Source organism: Sipha flava, unplaced genomic scaffold, assembly GCF_003268045.1.
Source record: "Sipha flava isolate LNK unplaced genomic scaffold, YSA_version1 117_pilon_pilon, whole genome shotgun sequence".
Taxonomy (NCBI): Eukaryota; Metazoa; Arthropoda; class Insecta; order Hemiptera; family Aphididae; genus Sipha; species Sipha flava.
The window spans coordinates 2399609-2425464 of NW_020271741.1; the positions used below are offsets into that span (position 1 = coordinate 2399609).

The 25856-nt window shown below is 31.7% G+C and overlaps 1 protein-coding gene across 2 annotated transcripts in view; it reads right to left on the reverse strand.

Moving 5' to 3' along the window:
- Positions 1-25472, reverse strand: part of LOC112693484 (cyclic AMP response element-binding protein A-like) — a 39649-nt gene extending 14177 nt beyond the window's left edge. Inside the window, exon 1 of one of the 2 annotated variants that reach the window (XR_003149484.1) lies at positions 24910-25471. Coding sequence is in view for 1 of the 2 variants with exons in the window: in XM_025568578.1 (XP_025424363.1) it covers positions 24910-25035 (126 nt within the window). In the remaining variant the exon portion in view is untranslated. Of the gene's footprint in view, positions 1-24909 lie in introns of both variants that reach the window. The other variant, XM_025568578.1, reaches the window with a different exon arrangement.
- Between the last annotated feature and the right edge of the window lie 384 nt (positions 25473-25856).

Below are 25856 nucleotides of genomic sequence, written 5' to 3' on the forward strand. Positions count from 1 at the left end.
ATTAAACAGTGATCTACTCGTTCATATTATCATTATTTAATTTTAACACGCGTTGGAGAAAATTACTATTTGCGTTTGTTTTATACATATTTATGGAGCTTCCGATTAACAGTTTATACCATTCCAAGGATTGAACATAGCACTGCACATATATTCATAAAACATCGGAGAAAACCGCGTACGATTAGGTAAACATACATAAATATATATTATTCACAAGTTCGTTTATATTAGAGTAATTATTATAATTTTTATTTTACGAACGAACGATACGCAAGTATAATATTTGCAGTATTGTGTGTACATATACACGCATGCGTACGTCAACTGCTGCGCATCTGTATAACGGTCGTGTAATAATAAGACATAATTGAATTTGTATACGAGCGTCCGAATGACGATCGAGCGTACGCGCGGGAGGGCGGAACATCTTTTAAATCTTATATCCGGTATTGTTTTATACGTGCGCATGTTGTATGTGTGTGTGCGTGTGTAGAACATTTTATTTATTTTCCATTATTATTTAACAGTCGTCTTATCTGTAACGGAAGCAGAACCGGTAGTTATCACTGAATGCGTTATATGCTATACAATAATATGGTATCTAGTACTGGTACATAGCATGATGTATAACGGGAAATTGTTCCAGAACAGGATCAATCATTTAAAAACATAAGCGCTTTATAAAAAATAATTCAATATTATATCCGTCCATTTACGAAAAAGTACAAAATTGCTAATAACATTATGGAATTTTTTTTTTTAATACGACCACCACGCGTTGTACGGATGCTATCGAGATTTTCCTACATATTATTATTTTATATATATAGAGATTACCAACATCACATTAAACGGTTATACTAGTTTTTATTCGAAAACCGAAATGAATACCAATAGCAGAAAATAAGTATTATGTACCTATGTCAGGCCCATGCGCAGAAATCGTCCAAGGAAGGGGTTCAAAATTATACATAATATGTTAGGAAAAATGTCAATAAAAAAAATACAGGTTGAAATACCTATGATCAAAAATATCAGGATCGAAAATCAATAAATGTCAACAAATGTCTAAACAGCTTGAACAGCTGAATTGTCAGTGAAAATACGTTCAATCAATAACTGCATTTACAATGATAATCGACAGTAAGTGGAAAATGCCCAAAAATTAAATAGAAAAAGGCGTCAAATCGAGAAGATTGGAATTATTAAAACAAAAATAAACAATTTTTTATATGAATTTTCAAGTCAGCTTAATGTTTATAGATTGAGAACTAGGTTTATTCTTAGTAAAAATGTATGTAATAATATCCTCATCGAGAGAGGTTCGGTTACAACACGATTACGCAAAAAATTTGTAACACGATTGCGCCCCGATACCTTTTTACCTGATAAAATCACAACACCATTGCGCACCAAATTATATTTATATATACTATGTATAATAATTTATGTACAACATAAAATAATGTATACAATATATACTTTCTATAATTTGCATACACCAGGGGTGTTAGTTGAAATTTGCCGGTTTTTTCAATGAAGAAAACATTTAATTCTCAAGGGAATCTTAAAATTTTTTTATTCAAAATATTGACCATTTGATTCTACACATTTGTATATAAATTATTATATATAGTATACACACATATAATTTGGTGCGCAATGATGTTGTGATTTTATCAGGTAAAAAGGGATCGAGGCGCAATCGTGTTGCAAGTTTTTTGAGCATTTGTGGTGTAATTAGTCGGGTCAAAAAAGGAAAAATTGCGCAATTGTGTTGCAACCAGGGAGGTTAGAACTCCTTACCCCCTACCACACAGGCTTGACATATGCAGTTCAGGCAATGAAACGTGATCAACCGTCATTTATTCCCGACACTAAATGTGTAGTCCGAAATTGTAAGTGTGCACTACGGATTCGAGAAGTGTATACCTACTAAATACAATTAATTAAGACTACTATGAAGGTGTTTTATCAGGAAGGCAATTAAAGTAAAAAAGCTGACGAGGAGTTAAATATATCTATTCAATTTTAAGTTATAAATCTCACGTTAAAATAAATAATTTGTTAATAGTTTTCAGATTTATACCAGATATAAGTATATTTTCAGTTTGAAAAATAATAGCAAATTGGTAATTACCTAATTAAAATGTACAATTTGATTGATAAAAAAGAACTATTATAAAAAAATATTACTGACATTGTACTAAAAATTATAATCATATACAATTGATATAAAGAGGACTCTGTATCATATCATTGTACATTAAAAAATGTGTAGTACAAATTTTTATGAAAAATAGGAGCTGCGTGTGATAAGTGTAAGTTGTATGTATTGTAAAAAATACATAAGTCAAATATAAATTATTTTTAATATAATATAAATATAATTTTATATTATACAAGATAAAAATAAAAATAATAACAATCATAAGATTAAAAATTGATTTCCCTTCTAACGAGAATTTTTCTAATAACAATAAAAAAAACCATTAAAAAACTCAATTAAAATAAAGTATAATTTATGCTTTAATTAAATTTAATAAGATAATATAATATACAATGTTTTTCAAAAAAGTTCATTCATATATACAATATTTATTAAATAGCTATATTAACTTATTCTCAAACTATGCTCATAAATATAATTAACATAAAAATAAATAATTACCCAAAAAAAAATACCTAGTTCTAAGATAAATAAAATGTATTTTTAAATTCTATATTCATGGTAGGAACGTAATTTAGGGGGGATAAGAGTGAGTGTCTCCTCCATATTGTAGTAACCATGAATTAAGATAGGTATACGGTATATATCACTTTATTGCACATTATTTAAGTCTAAATTATTTGGAAAAGGTTAATCGCCCCTCCACCCCAAATAATTACATAAAGTAAAAAATTACAACTTACGTATAAATTACGTATTAATTATATTGAAGTCTCGTAGACTAATAATATCAGTTATAATTGAATAAAAGTAGTAATGATTTAGAGCGGTACCTAATGTCAATAGTTTTCCCTAAAACAAAAGTAAAGATACGCGAGTATATGTTCGTTATAAAGTAGTTAAAAAGTAATGTTGACTATTTTATAATAATTATAACTGATTAAAAGTATTATGAGTTTAAATTAAAATTATAGTTTTATTTATATTAATATAATAATGTAAATATCATGTTTAAAATAAAGTTTTTAACGAATGTAATATCTTTGCATAATATCATTATTCTTAAAAAAAAATTTTTTCAAGCGAGCAAAATTTTTATTAGCACCTTTAAAAATTAAGCTTAAATGAAATGCGCAAAATGAGAAAAAATACCAGTTTATTAAAAAAATAAGAAGAAAATCGGAGAAATATTATTGAATATAAAGCAAGTAAAGCAATACAATTTCTGAAAACTCATATTCTTAAATATTACCTACTAAATTATGAATTTTATAAATAGAACCTATATTTTGTTTGTACAGTTTCAAAATTTAAACAATACTAGTATACACCAAAGTAAAAACTAGGGTTGCAAATAATATGAATATAATTAATTATAGTTTATAGAAATCGTTCCAAGTATAAATTAATTTATGATTAGTTTTGATAAATATCATGCACGTTACTCTATTAAAAAATAATATGTTTTATTTAATAATACGTTCAACTTTAGAGATATCGATATCTCGAAGAAATTAACATATAAGTGCATTAAATATATAACTAAAGTTGTGAGGTATTTATTTTTCTAGCATATTTATTGTGTGTGTGTGTGTGAGTATATATATATATTATTATAAATACACCAATGTTATTTTACATAATTATCGTAGACAATTCGCAGTTACCGTATATATGCAACTAATTTGGAATTGTATTTATTAAATATATCGTACGGATTTTTATCAAAATACCATTACGCTACACTAATAAGACGTCTAAAAAAAAACTTTTTCGATAAAAACGCATTCTTACTGCAGGAAACCAAGCGGGTGTACCGTTACCTCAGTGACCACATTTATGGTTGACTAAAATATGCAGACAGATGTTTAATGATGGGTTATAAAAGCCGATCTTGGATATTGATAGATAAACGTTCACGAAAATTTCTTAGTTCATTAGTTACAAGTAATTTTTTATTTTTGCAAAAATAAAATTATTGTAAATAAAAATAAATAAATAAATAAAAATAAATGTATATTATTTTAAAGTTTTCTGTTAAAAATAAACATTACAACTGAATTTTTTACTGTAAAATTATTTTATTATTCCTGATTAAACTCAAAATCACAATCTATCCCGTGACATTAATTTTTTGACACACACGACATAATTTATTCTTAGGATTTGATTTCAATACAAAATTTGTGACGTATAATATAGTGCAATCAATTACATCATAGAATCACAATATTATAATCAGTATTTACCATAGCTATAAACTAAAGATTAATATGTTTATATCGCAATTGCTCCAAAAAATCCTACTACTTTCAATTGTAATCCAAAATACAAAATATTTGCATACTATTATGACCGGATATACTAAAACCAAATTAACTATCATATAAGTTATATTTTATAATATAAAATATAATATATTTATATATAACATATTTTAATTACAGTTGTTTTATATTTTAAAATATAGAATACAGTGTTCTTTATGAAATAATATTGGAATATAAGTTTAAATGTCATTGATATTTGACCATTTAATTACAAAGTATTTAGAAAATTATTTCTCAACTCTGAAACATCGTTAAAATAATTTTAATAGATCTGAATGTATTATTATCGGCATTTCAATCGTTATTTATTCGTTTGTCTGTTATAAAATAATTGTAATTAAGCATTAGTTTATTTTATAACGTATACAAGATATGCTTTGAGGAAACTGTATTATATAGGCATAACGTTTATGCAATAGCAATAAATAATTTTAAAAATAAATATATAAGTGATTAAAATGGAAAGTTATGTGTTTGACAATAAGTTGCTCTTAAGGAACTTGAATTTATTGAATTCATAATAATGATATAAATACAATTTACAATTAAACAGGACTAAAATTAATATTTAATTTAAAGAAACAGAATATAATAAAGATGAAACATTTAAAAAAAAAACATGATATTGGCAACACAATTGTATCAACTTTTCACAATTTAAATAGTGACATTTTATTGAATAAGTTAATTTCGATAATAATTTACTAATAAGTTTTAAAGAGAATGTACCATAATCTGTTCTTAAACCGGATTATTTAAAGTGAATACTTATGTAAGTATTATTTTTACATTACCATTACCGGTTTCAATAATAAGTAAATATATTTATAATAGCATATATATTTTTTATGAGATTAATATCCTTCACTTCTTGATATACTGAGATTCACATGTTGTTTTAAAATTGAAAGGATGAAACATTGTACAAGAATTTTGAAACACAATTTAGTAGGTATTACTGCCAGGTGACATTTAACGCTATTAAATTTGCATATGATATTTTACACGCGTTAAGTGTAGATATCAAACAAAATATTGTACTTAACATATATACATTTATTTTGAATAATGCATTATCGTCAAAATGAGGGTATAAGTTATACGAAATATAATGTCAACACGCATAATAATTCCCTATCTTAACGATGCGTTGCACCACTGCGATTGTCCCGAAACCAGAATTGACTATTCAATTTTTTTTTTTTGGAGATTTAACAATGAACAATAAAAATGCGATACAAATATTAGGTACGGGTAAACCGATTTACTCTGCGATGCATATTATGTGCTGGACGTTTGTAAAATTAAGAACGCGTCGTTTTCACATAATTACAAGAATTACAATTTCTATAATTAAATCGCCATCAAGAACGAATGGGAAGGAAATAATTAAAGAGAAGTATTGGTTCACATTAATCGTAACTCATGTATATCCGTAATAAATATACTTTTAATGCTCCGTAATTACCGCAGTAAGGTGCATTGTATGAAGAATAATTTCGTATTCATAAACCGTTTGAAAGTCTTAAACAATAAGTTTACTGCATTTAGGGCATTTTTTGCTCTGTGTAATAAACTCCGGTGCACATATTTTAACACGCGATCACGTTGTTAAATTGAAACATGAACGCAGTGAACAGTAGTTAATAGACATTGTATAAATATTAAATTACGATTAATAATAAATATTTAATTACAGGTTTTTATGAATTAGATATCACGCGGCATGCTAATAAAAACCAACATGAACGCACAATCAATTTTTCGACATTAATAACTACAGCTTATCTGAATATAATATTCAAATTAAATAAAATTATTCGTACGAAGAATGTTCGACTTGAAAACCTCAGAAAGTAATGGAAAACGAAATTTGGATGGCCGATTCAGATTTTCGTTAAGTTGCACGGAAAATTCACAACAATAGCGTGAACGAAAGCCGTAATGTCTAGACGATGTCTAGACACCATGGAAATACGGTTATAAAATTCAGAACGGAACAAAATTCTGACCGGTATCCGACAATTTTCTCGTCTGGTGATTGGCAAGCAAACCTATTTGTACTGAACCGGTTTTGCTTTCTCAATTGTTCGATTCCCATTCGGTAAATTGTTCAGCGACCTTTAGACTATGTATAACAATAATAATTAAACCATTAGCATCGACACGTCCGACGAAGAGCACGCTAGTCGCAAGCGGGCGTTCGGGCCGGGGAAATTTTCGGAGCTTCCCGGACGTCACGTTTACTTGCAGTTCCGCCGTATTCAATCGGCGCAACACAATCGTATTTTATGTAATATCAACACAACAAGCACTTCAGTCATTCGTGTCAAGGTAACGCGGGGAACAATTAAACACAGAATCAAACACGCATTTGTGTAGTGGACACGTACGAAATAATTGCAAACTTCCTAGCAGTTCCGTTTTTGCGCACCGAGACGTTTCCCATTTTGACGAAAACATTACTGATATTTTACCATTACTTCCACGCGGACTTCGATGCACGGGGGTGAGCGGACGAGTGCGCGTGTAAAACGTGTTCACGCCGAAAACGGGTAGGATTTTCAGTTTCGGGACGTGACGACGACGTCCATATTGCGCGATGCGTTTTCCGCGCACGTACTTACTACGTATCTGGTTGCATACGGCCGTGAGGATGTGTTTTATTATCGCGTACACGACGGTGCAAGATAATCCATGTAGTATACGTGTACCGCAAAGTGTGCGCTCGCGTACGTTCAAGGACAAGTTTTAGCGATACGAACGAGCGCTAGAGACGAGAGCAACGGCTCGCGGACGAGTGGGGCGAACGAACGGCTACGAGGAACGGAAGGAAGTCACTCTAGGTCATTCACACCTGTCGAATATAATATTACGTATTTCGATATATGTACCTATATATACCTATGCGCGTGTACAACACAATGTGTACGCGTATACATTTTTCTACGCGTTGTACACGCCGAGCAGTGTTCATTCAGAACTGGTGTTTTCACGCACGCGCGTTTGTGCATTGCATCGCATACCGGCCGCGGGTCAACGGGGCGGCCGCATTCCCGTCCACATTCCAGGAGTGCCGTGCGCTGTGTGTCCGCCACCGCCGCCGCCGCCGCCGCCGCGTTGTCGTCGGCCGTCTACCGCTGAGCCTCCCGAAGGCGACAGCGTCGGTGGTATTTCTCCAGCCTGCTAGCCCTCCCCTTTTACGCCGCCGACCGAGAATTCTTATCTCGACCCCCTATGTTCTCGGGGTTTTCGTACGCGCGTCCAGCGTACACGTTTCGCGTCGTATCGCGCACGGATACGATTGTTCGGAGTCCCACCCGCTGGCTGGCAACTTTAACCGAAAACGAGACGAAATGGACACACCGAGGTCAGTGCGTGCACCCGCGATAATGCAATAACAATAATAGCAACAGTGATAATAATAACAATAATAATACACGGTTCCATTAGCCGATTGCAACGACGCGAAATTCAACGCACATCCGACCAGACGTTGTCCCGGTTCTGATGGGTTCCGCGTGGAAAATTATCCGACAGTCCATCTCTCTTGTCTGTAGATTTTTAGATTAGGTTCGGAGTATCGCGCCGCCTTTGGCCTCTTGCGCTTGTACGTATACATATAGTGGTTACGTGCTCACGCGTTACTGCAACTGCACCGCCGCCGCCGCCGCCGAGAGTTGCGCCGATTTCACCAATCCAGGCATTCGTTTCGTCCACGTCTACGGCCCGGAAAACCGGCGTGTACGTCACACACGTATACGAATCGCTACCGAACCAGACATTTCGTTCGACTACGAAGCGCCCCACTGCTATTGCACGCCCAATGCGACGCGTTCCGATGTTTATACATTTTTTTTTAAGCGCATTACACAATTTGCACAAACGTTCGTTGCGAACGCTTTTCCATGCTCGTAATCGATTTACGTATGGTAAACGTTTCTCTAGAGATAAATATTTTTCCTGTTCGACAACGTCTAGGTACATATGTAGCATTAAATGTACACCAAGATATTCAGGAAACACGATTTTTATAAAACTGTGTCCGATGGCTTCGAACAGTTTTCATCTTCCTATAAGTTATTTAATCGCTCGAGGAACGAGTTTACCGTACGCAAAGAATTGATGCATCAGATCGTTTATGTTACACATACTTGGATGTTTAAATGACACGTATAAAAAGATATATCTGTTACCATATTATATTACGGACAATTCATTACCCCCTTGTAGTAAACGATGAGAGATTAATTTCTATAAGATTTAACGATGCCTTCTACCATAAATTTATTAGACACGTGTATCTATAGTCTATAAGCAGTATGACATTTAACACGATCCGAAACCAAATTTAAAATATGTACGAATATTATATATCATAGTTATGTATATTTATAGTATATTTCTATAACACTTTTATAAGTATTGTGAATAATTTTAAATTATGAAGGAAACTGTCCTTTACCTAAAGATTATTAACATTCTTCATTTTTATTTTAGAAAAGATTAATTAATATTTACAAATATTTGCCTTATAACTAAATAGCACAATATTCAAGTTTGTAAAATAATGTTTAAAATATCTTAATTATACGTTTAATTATTTGGTTAAATCGAAACATGTAGTTCATAATTAAACAGTATAAAATTAATAATATATCAAAGGTTTTACATGAACGCCTATAGTAAATTTGCCAACGAAACAAAAATGACATTCATAACTTTATTTTAAATTCAAAAATGTTATTAAACAATTTACGCTTGCTGACATTATATTGCATTAATGACAATAATGTGTCGTTATTATTTCCCGTCCATTCAAAACAGTTTTGGACTATACATTTTAATATTATAATCTGGATTCAAAATAAGGTCAGCGGATATGGAGTTTTGTTATTGCGAAAAAAAAAAAAATCATCAACACAGAAAAAACGATAACCTATATGGCGTGCGCGAAATTTGTAAGCATTTTGAAAGACTAAATCAACAACTTATGTAGCAGCAGCCACGGCATCGGTAACAAGTTACGTAATCGGTGGGTTGTACGGTTTTTAGACATGGTACGGCAAGAGCATCTCATCTGTGACCCGTTTTTATACGCCATTGAGCCCGAATTTTCATTTTCCTTTAAATATCGTTTACGTAAGATATATCTAACTGTGACGAGATAAAAAACGATTTCGAGTATGAGTGAATTTATTAATTTATTTCGTATAAAAAGTACGCGTGCGAATAGTATATTGACTACCACTAACAGGGTTTAAGGCTTCGTATAAGATTTACAATATTATAACAATTATTATCTACTAAAAGAAACTGTACGGTTATCTAAGGTGGAGCTTCGATTGAAGAAAGTATCTTGTTATGCAGCTATAATAGACAAATGTAAGAGGGTATTCTCGTAGAAAAAATAACTGTAATGAGAGTGATTGAAACACTGAATGAACAGCTAATAAATTATTTCCATAGCCGTAAGTAAATATTAAATGCAATCTGCTAAAACTACGTACTATCGACTCCAACTTAAGCACACAATGAAGTAACACTACTTATAATAACACTTAATATCAGCACTACTAGTTTTAGAACATTTATAACAAAAATGTTCACTGGGCGTTATGTTTGATTCGATTGACAAATCTCATGGTAAATTGTACTCAACATTATGAAAACGAGTCGTTCATTGAACCATGCCGTTGAATAATAAAGAAAAAGGTCAACGTCGTAATTTCAAATCAGGTTTTGAGTGAAATTGAATGAAATAAAATATTTTTTGGCAATTACATAGAACCACTTTAACCAATCAATTTGAATAGAGGCCAAACATTTAGGAAAATTTGAAGAAACATGAACAAGAATCTGTGTTTTAAAGAATAATTTATATTAAACAGTAAAATACACTATAATATTTATAGCTAATAGTTTCAGTCAAAACTAAATAATATTAGTTATTATTTAGTTAATACTATTAAATTAAATTAATATTAAAAATATCAACATGTGTTTTAAATTAAACTATTTTAAATCATAGAAAACAACCTGTATACTGAGATATGGAAATATTTTCATGTAATATCATCTATACGACATGTTTGTTTTAACATTTATAATATTCAATATTTATTTAAGTTCAAACAAGAGTCACGAAGTTCGAAGTGTATATAGCGCTGATTTATAGTTGTTAATATTATTATCTATATAGATATACCAACAAAAATTATTCTGCCACAATTGGTGTAAATATTACATATGTTTAGCTTGAATTATAGTTGGAAATCATTAAAAAACATTCAAATTTTAAATTATTAACTAACATGATCTATGTAAATGGCTGTTTGGCATTTAAATGTAATAACATTTCTATCATATTTATATCCTAGATTTTAACTATTGTCTACTTATAGTCTTATATATAATACACATATTGGCCATAAGGTAAAAAATATTATATTAACACCAAAAAAAGAATATTAACGGTAAAAAACATTAAACATTTTACTGAAAAAAATAATGAAAAAAATATTTTATTTAGTTATTATACAGCTACAATTGTAGAAACAATCATCATTTTTTGTTTTAATAAATTGGAATTTGATTATTGCTCTTAAAATATTTGTGAAAACCTTTTATCGTTCGTCGTTAAATAAAAAAAAAATTTTGAACCCACGTCTATTCTTACTGACTCCAATGAATAATGGTAACAGTAAATGATGATTATTCTCAATAATTTTGGGATTTTATAACGGACTCAAGATTTGCGATGACCTGGACCAAGGTCAAATCCACCCGGAAACGCGGTCGCCCACTCTCGTTTAATACAGGTACATAAACCCGAGACACATTCACCCTTCACGATCAACCGAGAGATCCTTTCACATTTTTATACAGACATATACACAGTTGCCGGTCCGATTGCAATGCCTGTCTGTCTCACTCTACTGGTCTTTCACTAGTATACCTTTCACTTTGGCTGCCTTTCACCGGCTCAGAATTGGCAAGCTTTTCCATGTATCTTAAGACACCCTTTCTCACATACCATTATAATGCAGACACGGTCACGATTGAAGTTTAGGCCACTGAAGTCTCGTGGGAATAGATTTTATTATTTATTACTACTGCTTTTATATAGAATATACAATATTTACCCTTCCTAGTCCTTTAAAAATGTTATAAAAATTCAAAAAGAACTGAACCAGTTCCAAAAATGACACGGCGACGTCTTCGTAGTTCTTCATTTTTAAACATCGCGATTAAATGCTAATTTAAGCTTATTCTTTAAGACTTTTTAAACGAATAGTTAATTAATTTATGTTTTTAAATTAATATTCATACCCAAAAATTAATAAAACATGATACCCCAAATTAATGATAAGATTTAGTATTTTATATAAATTAAATATTTTACATCATAAATATATATATATATATAATAACGAGTATATATTTTTATAAAAACAGTTTCTTATATATATATATATATATTTTATTTAAATATCAGCGAAAAGCATTTTTAAACATAAAACAGGTTTTATATTTTTAATTGCTCAGTAATTGTGTAAAATTTTAGAAAACGTAAAATAGTTAATTTGATTAAATGATTAAATATACCATAGAATATAATGAGGATTTATTTCAAAAGCTAAATTTGTTATTATAATAAGCTAATGATTATTTTTTTGCTGAGTTAATATATTTTGTTACGTTGAATTCGTGTAATTGAATTTAACAATTTTTTATACAACAATACAAATATTTTATTTTTTATTTTTTTTTATTCTACATTAAAATAAAATATATAATTGAAACTATAATATAATATTTATAAGTCTTTATAGTTTAATTTTCGTTTATAAAATAATTAATTTCTAGCATGGAAAAATATTAATTATTATTACTAAATTATAGTAATCGAATAACTAAAAAATTAAAAAATTTTTATAATATTTTAATATTACTTTTTCAGCTTCACAACTAAATGTATTTATTTGATTTACAAATTGTTCAAACACTTCTTTATATCTCATAATTTATTATATTTGTCAGAAGAGCATAAGCATCAAACTTTAAAAATTCTTTAGATTTTAAATTTTTAAATCAATCTAATAACAATTCTATGATATTATATAGATTTGGAATATACTTAAGCAGTGCCGGATTAAACATTTGTGGGCCCCTAGACAATTATAATTTCGGGTTTTACATTGGAAAGTTTGAATATTCTGAAAATATTTAAATTATTTTAATTTGTACAAAAATAAAAATAATAATACAAATGAATCCATCATAAAATTCACGGATTAATTATAATTTTTTAAAATTAATCTAATGTTATTATAATTATAAATTAATATACATATATCTGGTTTATTGAGTCAACAGGTGTGCAATTGTTTGAAAAATTAGAGCAAGTGTTTTTATGAGCTGAAAAACGTGCAAACGCGATCGTAAAAATATTAATAATAAAAAACGTATGTGCACGTGGCTTATCGAACTATTGTACTTAAAAAAAAATTCCATTTAACATGTCTATTAAAAATCTAAATGGCTAATGAGGCAATTCTGTTATTGTGCATTATACATCTTTTTTTTTTTTTTATGTAATTTGAAGCACAAAATAAAACATAATAATTAGGGAATAAACGTTTTTACACAATGATATTTTATAAATAAGAAGTTATATGTTTCGATAGTTTCAATATAATATATTGAAACTATAAAAATAAATATAATATTTTATAAAATATAATAACAATTATAATAATAATAATAATAATTAATGGTGATTAAAATGTAAGTATTGACATGTGAGTAACAAATATTTAAATTTAATAAAAATGTACTTTTGCAAAAGCTATACGACATACTATACGACTATACTCAATACATAACCATACAACTATATTTTCTAAAATGTATAGAATTATTTTCTAATGATGATCAAATCAATACGTTTAGAAAAAATTTGTATATACATGGAATTCAATAATAAATTTAATATTTAATGATAAAATAATAAAGAAAAATCCTTTAAACATCTAAGAAATATCTAAAAATAAAATGAAAATAATTGACTAATAATTAGCAAAATGATTATTATGATACTTGAAATAATTGTTTACAAAATGAATACATTCAGTTTATTAAAAAATTAATTCAACGAACAGTACTATAACGATGTACTTATACATCTTTAACAGATGTATGTATGGTATACTAAGATAATTACACACTTATTTTAATAACGGATTTCAAAATAGCTCACTGTGAATAATTAATTTTTTTTCAAACCCATTGAAAAATATATATCTATTTGTTGGGCGTTTGCAAATGTAAAAACGTTTTCAAGTACCCATTGTTCACACATCCCTTAAATTCTAATAGAAATGCAACTAAAATATTTTTCTATCTATCACTGAATTATATGTGACTTATTTTAATATGTGATATATGTATTATATCGCGATATATCGTTAGAAATAATAATGTACCAACGTTAAAAAGATATTTTATAACAGAAAAAACGTATGTGTATGTATTTACATAAATACATACGTAAATATAAATCGTTACTTAATCATTAATTCATTTTTAAAGTTAATATTTGATTATATAGAATGATATGTAACAAATATGACATTGTAAATTATAAGCATTATACGCAAACAATTTGAAAAGAAGTACGTCAGTAATACTACAACGATTATTTAAAACAATGTTATTCGACGTCAACATAGGTATAGATTTTTTAACGTTGAAAATTATTGTTTAATTTTCATGCACTACTTACGACAGTTGAAACGGATTTATATAATGTTACACAATGTATATTACTAACTAACCCCTTTTAAGTTACAGTCGATTAATAATTTACAAATCAATATACAGTTATTTAATTATTTAGTAACAAAATAAAAATATAATTTAAGTAAATACATGACTATATGGAAAATGTACAGAAAACAATAAAATCTATTTTCACACGAAATAAAACAGTGTTCTCATTAAAAAGAAAAATTATATTCACAGAGTTTTATATTATTAGTTATTCTTAACAAAATTATTAAACAGTATTTTATTATTATTATTATTATTAATGTTGCAATTAAGTGATATGCTTATAATTAACATGCCATCGAGAAAAACTGTACTTATAGTACTGTATCTCTTTGAACGACATAAGTTGAGTGTTTATTATTGTAAACGCATACGACATAGTCATTTTGATATTTTTATTTAATTTATTTAACAGTTTTTTCTTTAAGAACTAGAGTATATACTTCTGAGAATGTTGGTGTCAAAAACAAATAATATTTTTGACAGTTTATCGACATCGGATACACCCACATACTCGACTAAAGTTTCTGCGTAAAATTAATCACAAGCATCATGGTGAAGTCATATGCAAAGAAATAATAATAATGAAGTACCAATTTCGTAACCACGATAATATTTGACGATTCGATGATTAGATATTAGATCAGAGAGTTTCTCCACTTTTTTATTGAAAGATTTACTATGGCATTCCTCTGTTGTAAATGATTGTCATTTACTAAAGATGTTGATATTTATATTTATAAAGAAAATCAAAAAATATAAAAATATTTGTAATATTTGTAAAATAATTGTTTTTTTTTTTTTTATTCGTACAAGTTCAGAATCATACATGTACAATATAAGTTACGCAATGCAATGAAAAAATCTCAAACTGTTGTTGGTAAAAATGTTGATAATATTTATTTATCCAACCCCTCTTCCTCTAACGATAATTTCAAACCATTGTACAGTTTCCGCAGGTTTACGATATACTAATATAACGGTAATCCAAGTAGAATTTAATCAAATGTTAAAAAACAAAACGAAAATTGTACAAACGATATTAAGTATAAATACTTCTAAATATATACATATGCGTATATACATACAGATACGCGATATGTGTGTGGCCGACAAGACGACGGCGACATGGGAAAAGGGCAGGTCAGAATTTTTCTGATATCCCCGAATGGCCCCCTTACCGATGACTGCAGTTTGTCAAATCATCGTCGAAAACCGGTTCCGCCGAATCACGGCCCGAAGATTAGCGAATTTTTCAACGACGAGCAAGGGGGCACAACATACGAGTCTTGGACGGGTTTTCCCGAAATAAATTTTTTCGTTTTGGATTTTAAAACGGTACGCGAAAATGCGTCAAAGACGTGATAGAGGAAATCATTTGTGACCACTGTCGACCGGTTTTCATTCCCAGGATCCCCAAAAAAATCCATTTTAACATACCGGTTTCGTTGCTGCGCTAGGAGTACACGTTATTAAATACGCGCATCTATACACGTATGTGTTCATTTTTTATACTTTTCCTACAATATATGGCACGTTTAAATACGTACACACAATATACACGCGTACTTATAGTTTTTATTTTTATTTATCGTCTCTCCAACTCTTCACTCTTTACTTTCTGCTCACTCTCCCCTTCTCTCTCTCTCTCACTCGTTCTCTATTAATAATATTATTATTATTATTATTTATTTTTTTTTTTTATAACGACCATCGTTTATAACGGATAAGGACTTCAAATTACCAAGACGACTTTTTTTTCGCCGTAACCGACACCAAAACTTTCGAATTTCGCTTCGGTAAATTAATACAGCTGTTGAATGTTAACGTATAATATCTGACAACGAAATACGTATTTCGTACACGGCGAAGTACACGCGTAATGACTTAATCGTATATACCGTATAGCGCCAGTCACCCTGATAAATTGATTTTCCGACACTTATTAAACGAAACGTATTAACGACATAATGTACACGCCGCCACCGCCGCGATGGGGTGGTCGTGTACGATAGTACGACGAGCGGCGCCGGAATACGGTTACGCTCGTGGGTCGCTCTCGCGCGGGGCTCTCCTCGCCACCACCGTTATCGTCGCTTCTCGCGATCCCTACATGACGTCATCGTGGTGTGCGTGGGTTTCTGTTCACTTTACGCGCTTTATTTCTGTGATCCATCCCGTGCACACAACGCGCGACAAGGTCCTTAAGGATTAAGCCGGGCGAGCGCGGAGGCGTCGGAGATACCCCCGTGTGCATGACGTTCAATATGTACGTGTACGCACGCGCGCACGTGTTCACGTATACGTACACAACATGTACAGAGCGGCACCGCCCGCAAATCGACGGCGAAAGTTCGAACACGATGTTTTCCCGACCGAGTTTATTTAATTCGCACCCACGGTCGTAACAATATTATTATTATTATTATTATTATTATTATTATTATTATTATGGACGCGCTCTGCTCTTTTCCCACACGGATCCCCGCATTTGTTGTTCGCAGTTTTCGGGACGTTGGTCAACAATTGTTTCGTTTCCGTTATTGCTATCGCATCGCTCAAGTTCGGAATACCAATATGTCCGCACCTCCGTAACAACAATACGAAACGGATTGAAACAAAAAATCCAAACCTACATGACTTTATCAGACCATAACCATTTAACATATGTTTGATTTGCATTCGCGAAGTACACGATGTGAAATTTCCGGGTAATAAGAATTTTCTATCACCTGATATAGACATGTCTATATCTAAGTATAATAATACGTGCATACCACATACCTAATTAACTACGCATACATTTTAAGTATACGTTGTTATTTTTTCAAAACCTGAGTCCTTTATTTATATTTGATTTCTATTTAATCGTTTACATATTATACGCATGATTCGATACATCCCGATTCGCGCGGTGTTTACATCAAACATCACTATCCATCACTAAGCAACTCTCTAATACTATTAAAACATATTGATGAAATGACCTTTTGTAAAATACATTTTTTCCATGATGTTGAATGAAAAATATAAGCTTCAGTTATGATAAGAATCTTTGAGTACACGATCGTTCGTAGGCACGTTAAGTTTTAAACTAGGCTGTTAATATTTTTTATTTACAATAATAGAATAAAAATATGTTGAACAGCGTTGACATTCCTGCTGTAGATTAATAACAAGGAAAAATAATCGAGAATCTAGTCAACAAGAATGTAATTTGATTCGACGATGCGCCCATCTTTAAAATAACCGAAAGAACGTGTTTAAATTTTTATTATTCACTATCATATCGTTTTTCTTATCCGCGATCCGTATTCGCACCTTTCAATAACAAAGCGTCTTTGTTGACAATGCGTGAAAAACGTATCTATGAAGTATGCCAAACGAAATTACGCCGCATATTTAGTAACAGAATTTTATTGTAGTTCGATTTCGTTGTAATCAAACAATTATCATTAAATAGTTAGATACCCACATGAATTCCTTAAATTTTTATTTTTCATGAATGATTCTTACATTTTATAATTTACATAAGTTTTTTTTTTTGTGCTAATTGTGATTTATTTTTGACTATGAATGATTCTATACATACGGTACAACCAATGAATTTTTTCTTCATAGATAAACATTGAACACGTTGCAATAAAAGAAACACGTTTCGTTTATAAATAAAGTACAGCATAAGAAGAACTGCATGTTAAATAAAAGATTATTATGCATTTTTTAAAAAAGTTTCTGAAATAGATTTTTAGGTCAACGGGGTCGATTGTATCACCTATGCCGTGGTGTGCAACGAATAAAAAAATATCGTACTTTGAGACGGCATTTTTGAACGAAAGTCGTACGCGACTCGTCCCACCTAACACAAGTACATGGATATCCGATATAATTATGGACATCTACAAATAAATCCACATTCCCCTTTCGATTCCCCATGCTCGAACACTATAGAACATGTATCAATGGCGGGATGCAGATGTATTTTTAGGATTCACGGGCAATACGTTCGATTCGATCAAGCAATGAATGTTAAACATTTCGTTATAGACCTACTGCTAAGTGTTATTTTCCTAGACACCTTCTGGAAGTCGTCTGTGACGGCGGCGATGACGATGACCGCGCAGAGTCATAGTCATTGCCGTCGCTCGCCGTACACACGCTCAACGTGTGGCGTACGTGATGACAATTCCGTTACAAGTTGAGGAGTGTCGAATCCAGTCGACCTTCGAGAGTGAGAGAGATGTATGACCGAACGCTCCTCACACGAACACGAGCGTGCACGCATGTAAGTTCACGGGCGTCAATGACCGACGTGACGTCACCCGGGGATTTTCTAGAAAAACACATGTGTACGAAAATAAGATATCGACTGCTCCATCCCTATGGACGGAGAGAAAAAAAAACCAATCCCTGACCGGTTTCCGGCTGCGTCCGCTGCCCCGCCGAAAAAAAAACCGGATTTTTTTTCCGTTTTTTATTTATTTATTTATTTTTTCCTCTAATCCCGGCACATGAGAAGTTAGAGGAGGCCCAGGGGGAAAAATGTTGTACGCTTCACGGGTTTCAGGAGTCATCGACCTTGGACGGCCCGCGATGGCAATAACATTATATTACTATTATACATTATGAACCGCACACGCACACGTACGTACGTATATGCACTCACTCGTACACACGCGCACGCACGTGTGCACTTGAAAAAAAAAAAAAACAGACGTGCGGTACGTACATGTAACATGGGTTCGCAGCAAGAGACTGGAAATCCATTAACGTTTCCTTACGGGTCTCGAACGCAAACGCGCGCGCTCGCCTTCCGGTGCGCCGACGTCGTCGCAACGTTCTACAGAGCGCTTCCCGCCCGGCCGCGGTATCGCTGGTAAACCGGATCCTAATGAATATTCAACCCGGCGACCAGACACGCGTGCGCACACTCATTGATAGCCGTTATCAGTCGCACTATACCGTTTTCGCTACCCCACGTTTCAGCAGATATGCACCGTGTACACGGCCGGTGTTCGCGATCGTTTCGCACCGACCGCGTGCGTAATCGTCGTGAGAACCACGACCACTACGAATCCGTACGGAAATCCTTTCCGTAACGGCGGGCGCTTATAATGTATGCACGCCGCCCTTGGCGTTCCTAGACGTTATTTTCGTTATTGCGATTATTATTATTATTATGTAAGCTTATCCGAATATTTGTGACCACTGCGAAGCACAATCGATTCAGTGTTATCGCTACTGTTTATCATATTTTACTTTTTTTTTTTCCATACGACAATACCACGAATAAGGTTACCGACTATAATACAGGTACGCCTACGACTACGGATATTATTACGTTGTACGCGAATTAACGCTACCTGTAGACGAGCACTACCCTACGAACTGATTTAATAATATAACGTTACGCGCGCAATGACGCTTCAGCTATCTGCCAACACCGTACGAGGGCCTGGTTATGTTTACTATCTACATTAAACGTAATGTTTTGAAATTTTCATTTATATTCACTGACGTATTGAATATTATAATATGTATGAGATGATTTATACAATTCTCGTATTTAAATTTATGATATTTGGAACGTGTCACTAAATAAGGATTATTTTTTTTTTTTTTATTAGTATTATTATATCCAGACAAATCTCAAAATAAATGTTAACTTCTTATCCGATTCCAACTAACCGGTTACCGAGTTGAAAAATAGGTGTAGCGTAAACGACGATTTGTAATTAACTAACAAATTTTGTTAATCTAAGAAATTATCGGAATTTAGTAAACTTTAAAAACAAAAATAATTTATTCAATATGAATATACATACATACACTCATTATTTTTTCAGTTCGTATTTCAACTCTAAGAAAAACAAAACGTTACATCTCAATTTTGTAAGATTCACGAAGATTGTATCATTCACATCATCAATTAATAAATATGTTTATATTTGTTCCCAAAAAATGAATAGCACTAACTAAAATGTGTACGGAAAATACGAAATACAGAGTGAGAACACAAAATATAACATCAAGAACTTTTACAGAGGAAACCGGACTGAAGCAGGGGGATGCTTTGTCTACAGTACTTTTTGATTTTGCTCTTGAGAAGGTAGTAAGGTTACTACAGGACAATAAAGGTGGGTTACTAATTGATCAGAATAAAGATCCTTCGCTCCTCGTTTTTGCTGACGATTTAGACATATTGGGTGATTCACTCGAAGACACACTTAATGTAACCAAAGTGTTAGAAGAAGCAGCGAAAAAAATAGATCTTGAAATAAATATTGAAAAACAAAAATAATAGAACACATTGAGAGTGAGGACGACTTAAAGTATGAAAAAGTTAGCTATTCTAATTACTTTGGAGCAACGTTAAGCCCAAAGAATGACCGGTCAAAGGAAATAAATATATGGATAAATAAAGCCTAAAAAGTGTTCTACGCAATAACAAAATTCTTTACATCCAAAATATTATGCATAAAAACGAAAGCAAAAACTCTTAGAGAGTAGATCTACCAGAAGAACAAAATTTAAAAATTGTAACTGAAGCGTGTATTTTGCTGTAATATAACTTAATGACAATAAGTACCCACAAAAATGTATAATAAATGTAATTAATCGTGTTCGCATGGCGTAAAGGTACATTATGCAGCCTTAACACGAGTGTAGATAATTTATCACTTCCATTGTCATAATAGTAGGTATGTTAGATTTGCTTAAACATGATATTTTTTTGGAATTATGTATTTCTATAGTTATGGTTATAGTATATACATAAAATAAAATATAAATTTCATGCTGGATTCATACGAAATATGGGCAACCAAAAAGAGTGAAAATCAATTGTTTTTAAGTAACATTATATTGAACGACAGTTAAAAGTTACAACTGTATTGTAAGAAGTGCCGCTATTGAAGCCGTCGATCTGCGGGAAACAAAAATCTCCAATAATAATTTCACGGTTAAATGATAATATGGTAGGTTAGGTCGTGATAACAAGAAATCCTAATTTACCGTGAATGTATGGGAATTATGCGAATGTGTTAATATTATGTAGTAAATATTTTGCAAGTAGCATAATAATAAGTGTTTACAATTCATATGATTAGTGCCGCAACTACCGGGTGTGCAAGGTGTGCATTGCACATCAGCCCTCAAACCGTTATAAGCCCCACACGATATATTATTATGGATTTGGTTGTAGACATTTTAACTGAAGTAAATTGATAAATATAAAAAACAGATTTATCATATTATTAAATACTTATAATGACCAAATGCAATACCATTGATTATAAATACTATTATATTACTGAAGTATTTATAATCCTATGGTAATACTAATTCTTAGAACAGAAATAGCAGAAAATAATGCTGTTCTACATTAATGCAAGTTATTTAAAATTAAAAATCCACTACCTTCCATAATATAAACACCGGTTAACATATTTTATTTATAATAGGTAAATAAACTTTTTTGAAAAATATTTAGGCCTCAAATTCAGATTTGCATATCAGTCCCATAGTGTGTAGTTGCGTCACTGCATATGATGCGTGATGATATAAAAGAGGAATATATACATCTTTGGTTTTCCTATTACCATCATCAAAAACAATCCGATTTTTGTCAATCAAATACTATAGAAAATGAAAGATAATAATAAATATAACGAAATAATAATTAAATTAAAATACATTTTTAGTTTGCAGATAAAAAATGTGTTGGCGTACGTTTACCGGAAATTGGTAATTCGATCAATTCAGCAAGTCATCGACTGTAATATGAAACGGCTGGAAAAAAGGGAAAGTGCATGCGATTACGGAACGACGTAGACGGCAACTGGTGGCAACAGGTAACGGGTGCAGGCGGCCATGGTTAAAATGCAAGATCGCTCGCAGTTTTTCCAATGCACATAATGTTGACCCGCATTATGCATTGTGTATTGTAATCAAAATGTGATTTCACAAAAACAAAAACGGAAAAAAAAGAGACAATCGGAACAAAAGAAAAAAAAATAATAAAGAATTCTGTGTACAACGCGTACATAGACGGACACTTATACGCAAATCTATAGATACCATTGTTGGACTCGTCGGGTATCTGTATGGTTATTTGTTAGAAAAATATTTGTACTTCATTGGAAGCCGCGCAATGAGTAATATCCATACCAGTGTGGTAATCGCGTTTTAACTCGTTGCTAATGAATATATTATGTCTAGAATTCGAAGAATCACTATTTCAAATCGATTAATCAACCTGATTTTATTAAGAGCCCGTAAGAACGTAAACATCGCACCATGCGACTATATAATGTCTAACACTGTTACCACGTAGACTATTAATACACATTACGGGCAACAAAAGTCACTGGTTGGCACTGTTTGTGGAACACATTAAGATTATGTAAACAGTGCATGGGAGGACAATGCAATATAATATAGGTTAAAGACATTACTATGTGAGAATCAGAAATCAATGGTTAGCTCACCCTACGTCCATAATTGCTAAATACATAATATAATAATAAGTAAGACTTGACAAATCGCGGGGAGTAAATGCAATAAAACGGCCCGGATAGAAAGTGCCCTCATCGACGACAATAAATGTATTAGATATATTGTAAAAACTCAATTTCTATATGATAAGGGCTCCCCCATGGACTTCTTTTTTTATTTTTTTTTATCAATTACGATTAAAACTGTTTAATAGATAAAAGCGCATGGCCCCACGCACGTACGGCATCGGACCATTATTTAAAAATGCCCGTATATTTAATGACGTTATGGTTTAATTATCGTATATTAATATATATAGTCCGAATGGTACATTACCGGTATAATATTATTATTATTATTATAACCTATTAATATTGTGTAAATTACAAATTTACTATTCAATATATTACAGTGCACGTGATACGCGAAGTAGTATAATTTCCGATGAACACAATATGAAACTAAAAAAAATAAATTATAATTTAATAGATAATAGGTACATATATACATCTAAATATTTATATCAGTTACAAAGGCCGTTGGGTCGACATAATACACACAAGATGTTTGAAAACATATACTTTCACAAAGAATATCTAAAAGATTTCAAAATATGTTCCTATTTGAATTCCAGTACTTTGGCAGTATACAATTTGTATAACATAAGCCATAAAGTATTCGTGTAATTAAGATAACCGCGTAAAAGGATATAATGAAAATATAAATAAAAACATGCCACTTTTTTCTTTCTTTAATTGTTCATGAACATCGTTTTTATTCACCGTTGATTAATTTGATCTATGAAAGTGTAGGTGAAAGAATGGTCAAGCTTTTAAATGTAATCTTCTATGGAGTACGCGGCACTTACATGCGGTAAGTCTTAAGTAGTATAATTTAACAGAAAATCCTATGCTGACTCAAGGCCACAACTTATCATGAAATTAGTGCTTGAGATAAGACGTATTTATATGAATATATATATTATTATATTATACAAATTATTGGCTTTAATATTAATTAATTATTTTGTAATATAGGAAATGCGAATAACGAACATAAATCAAATATTAATTTAAAAAATAAATAGGAAACTTTTTCCCATCGGTACGTGCAACGCGGTAAAATATTTTTAATCTATCTAAAACTGGTTTTCACTGTGGCACACGCCCGGTTGAAAAATGTATTCAAATATATTTGACATAATAATTGCTAAAATAATTTCTATGTTAAATGAAATTTAATTGTGAAGCTAAGATAATAGAAAGATTAATTTAGTTCGACGTTCAAACATATCGAATACATTTATAGTGACTATTAGATTGTATATAACTGACACATATAAAATCTAATCAATATAGGTAACTAGGTAGTTACCTATATTGATTAGATTTTTATTATTTTAGTTATATTATGTAAATTACTCCGTTACACGTATTTATCCATGTATATTAGTACATAAGACAGACTTCTCTCTCCCATTAGACATATATTACATCCTACGACCTACACCCAGTCAGAAAATTATATTAACATACATCACATAAAAAAAAAAATAATACCGGTAAAATATATCTAAAAAATATTTCTCGAGAGTTCACGAAAGGGAATTTTTACTTGACGTTCATCATGCTCGTAATATTTTGAAACGTGAAGTATCATATGTATTATATTTATAGCCATACTTAAGGCTTACTATTACATGGTACCGTTTACTCAAAATAAAACAATATCGACTATGAACGCGATGTGGCCGATTCACTTTTGCAAAATAATACGTAGGTATTCGATGACTATTTAATTTTTTTTATTTTGTTATTTGGTCAGTCATCAGCACGCACTATCAGCAGATTTTTAACTTCCTGTTATTTGTAACAAGACAGTGTTACAGTATGTACATTAAATTTTGCACGAAAATCTATTGATCAATGATGTAAAATAAATATACTTGTATTTAAACTAAAAACACACTAAGAAATCATATGGAGAAGTAAAATCGGAGACTGAGCATGCAAGTCACGTAAGGCCTATAATATACGTCGATAAATTGTTGGACAATTAAAATAAAAAACAAATTACCTGATCCAGATCTGAGTCGACGGAATCCCAAAGACCTTTCATGTCGTCGTTCAGGAACGAGTCGAATTTTGACGGGAACTCTAAGTACACCCCCAACGCGTCCATGTCTTGACAAGACATGTTCATGTCCTCTGGTGCGCGTACGTTTTAAAAATTTTACTATATTTAATTTTTTTTTTATTTTTTTCGTCGCACTCTTTACACAGCGGTAGTCGACTGAAATCGCAAAAATGTCCCGAAAATAAAAATAAAATTACAGCTTAACAATACCGTACGGTTATGTAGTAAAAATACAACGATGAAGATAAACTTGGGTTGTATCGATCGAGAAAGCGCACAGAACTGAATGTGAACTCGCGGAACAATATTGTTTCACATTTTCCGGTACGGCGTTTTCGTGTTCAACTGTCGAAATGCAGCAATATGTTTATAACATGCACACACACATACGTACGCACACGCACTCGGGACACAACGTGGGGACTGAAGCGTTCGCCGGTCGCGTCTGATGACGAGAGAACGACGACCTGTTGCTGGTGCCGAGGCGTGTACGGAGTTCGTCGCGTCGTCGGGCGTGCGTGCATCCGATCGCGTCTAGTCTACCGGGTGGAGAACAACGCCAACGTTCTGTCGACGGGCTAGCGCTATCTACCGTATTGCTATCGAGTAATGACAGTCGCAAGAGAATTACGAGCACCGCCGATGCGAGTACATGTGATTATCGTTTTATAATCACTGGGCCATTGGGGGCACGTATATTATTATTAGAAGCCGTAACGATTAACCAAATCGATCACTGATGTACCGTTCCTGCAGGAGTGACCATATAATAAATCGTAAAAACAAGCGATCATTGAAAACAGGTTTGAAACTCAAACCAATCATCCCTAAATTATACTCTGTGTACAATATACATACATGTGTATATTTGTGTAACATTTTTGGTG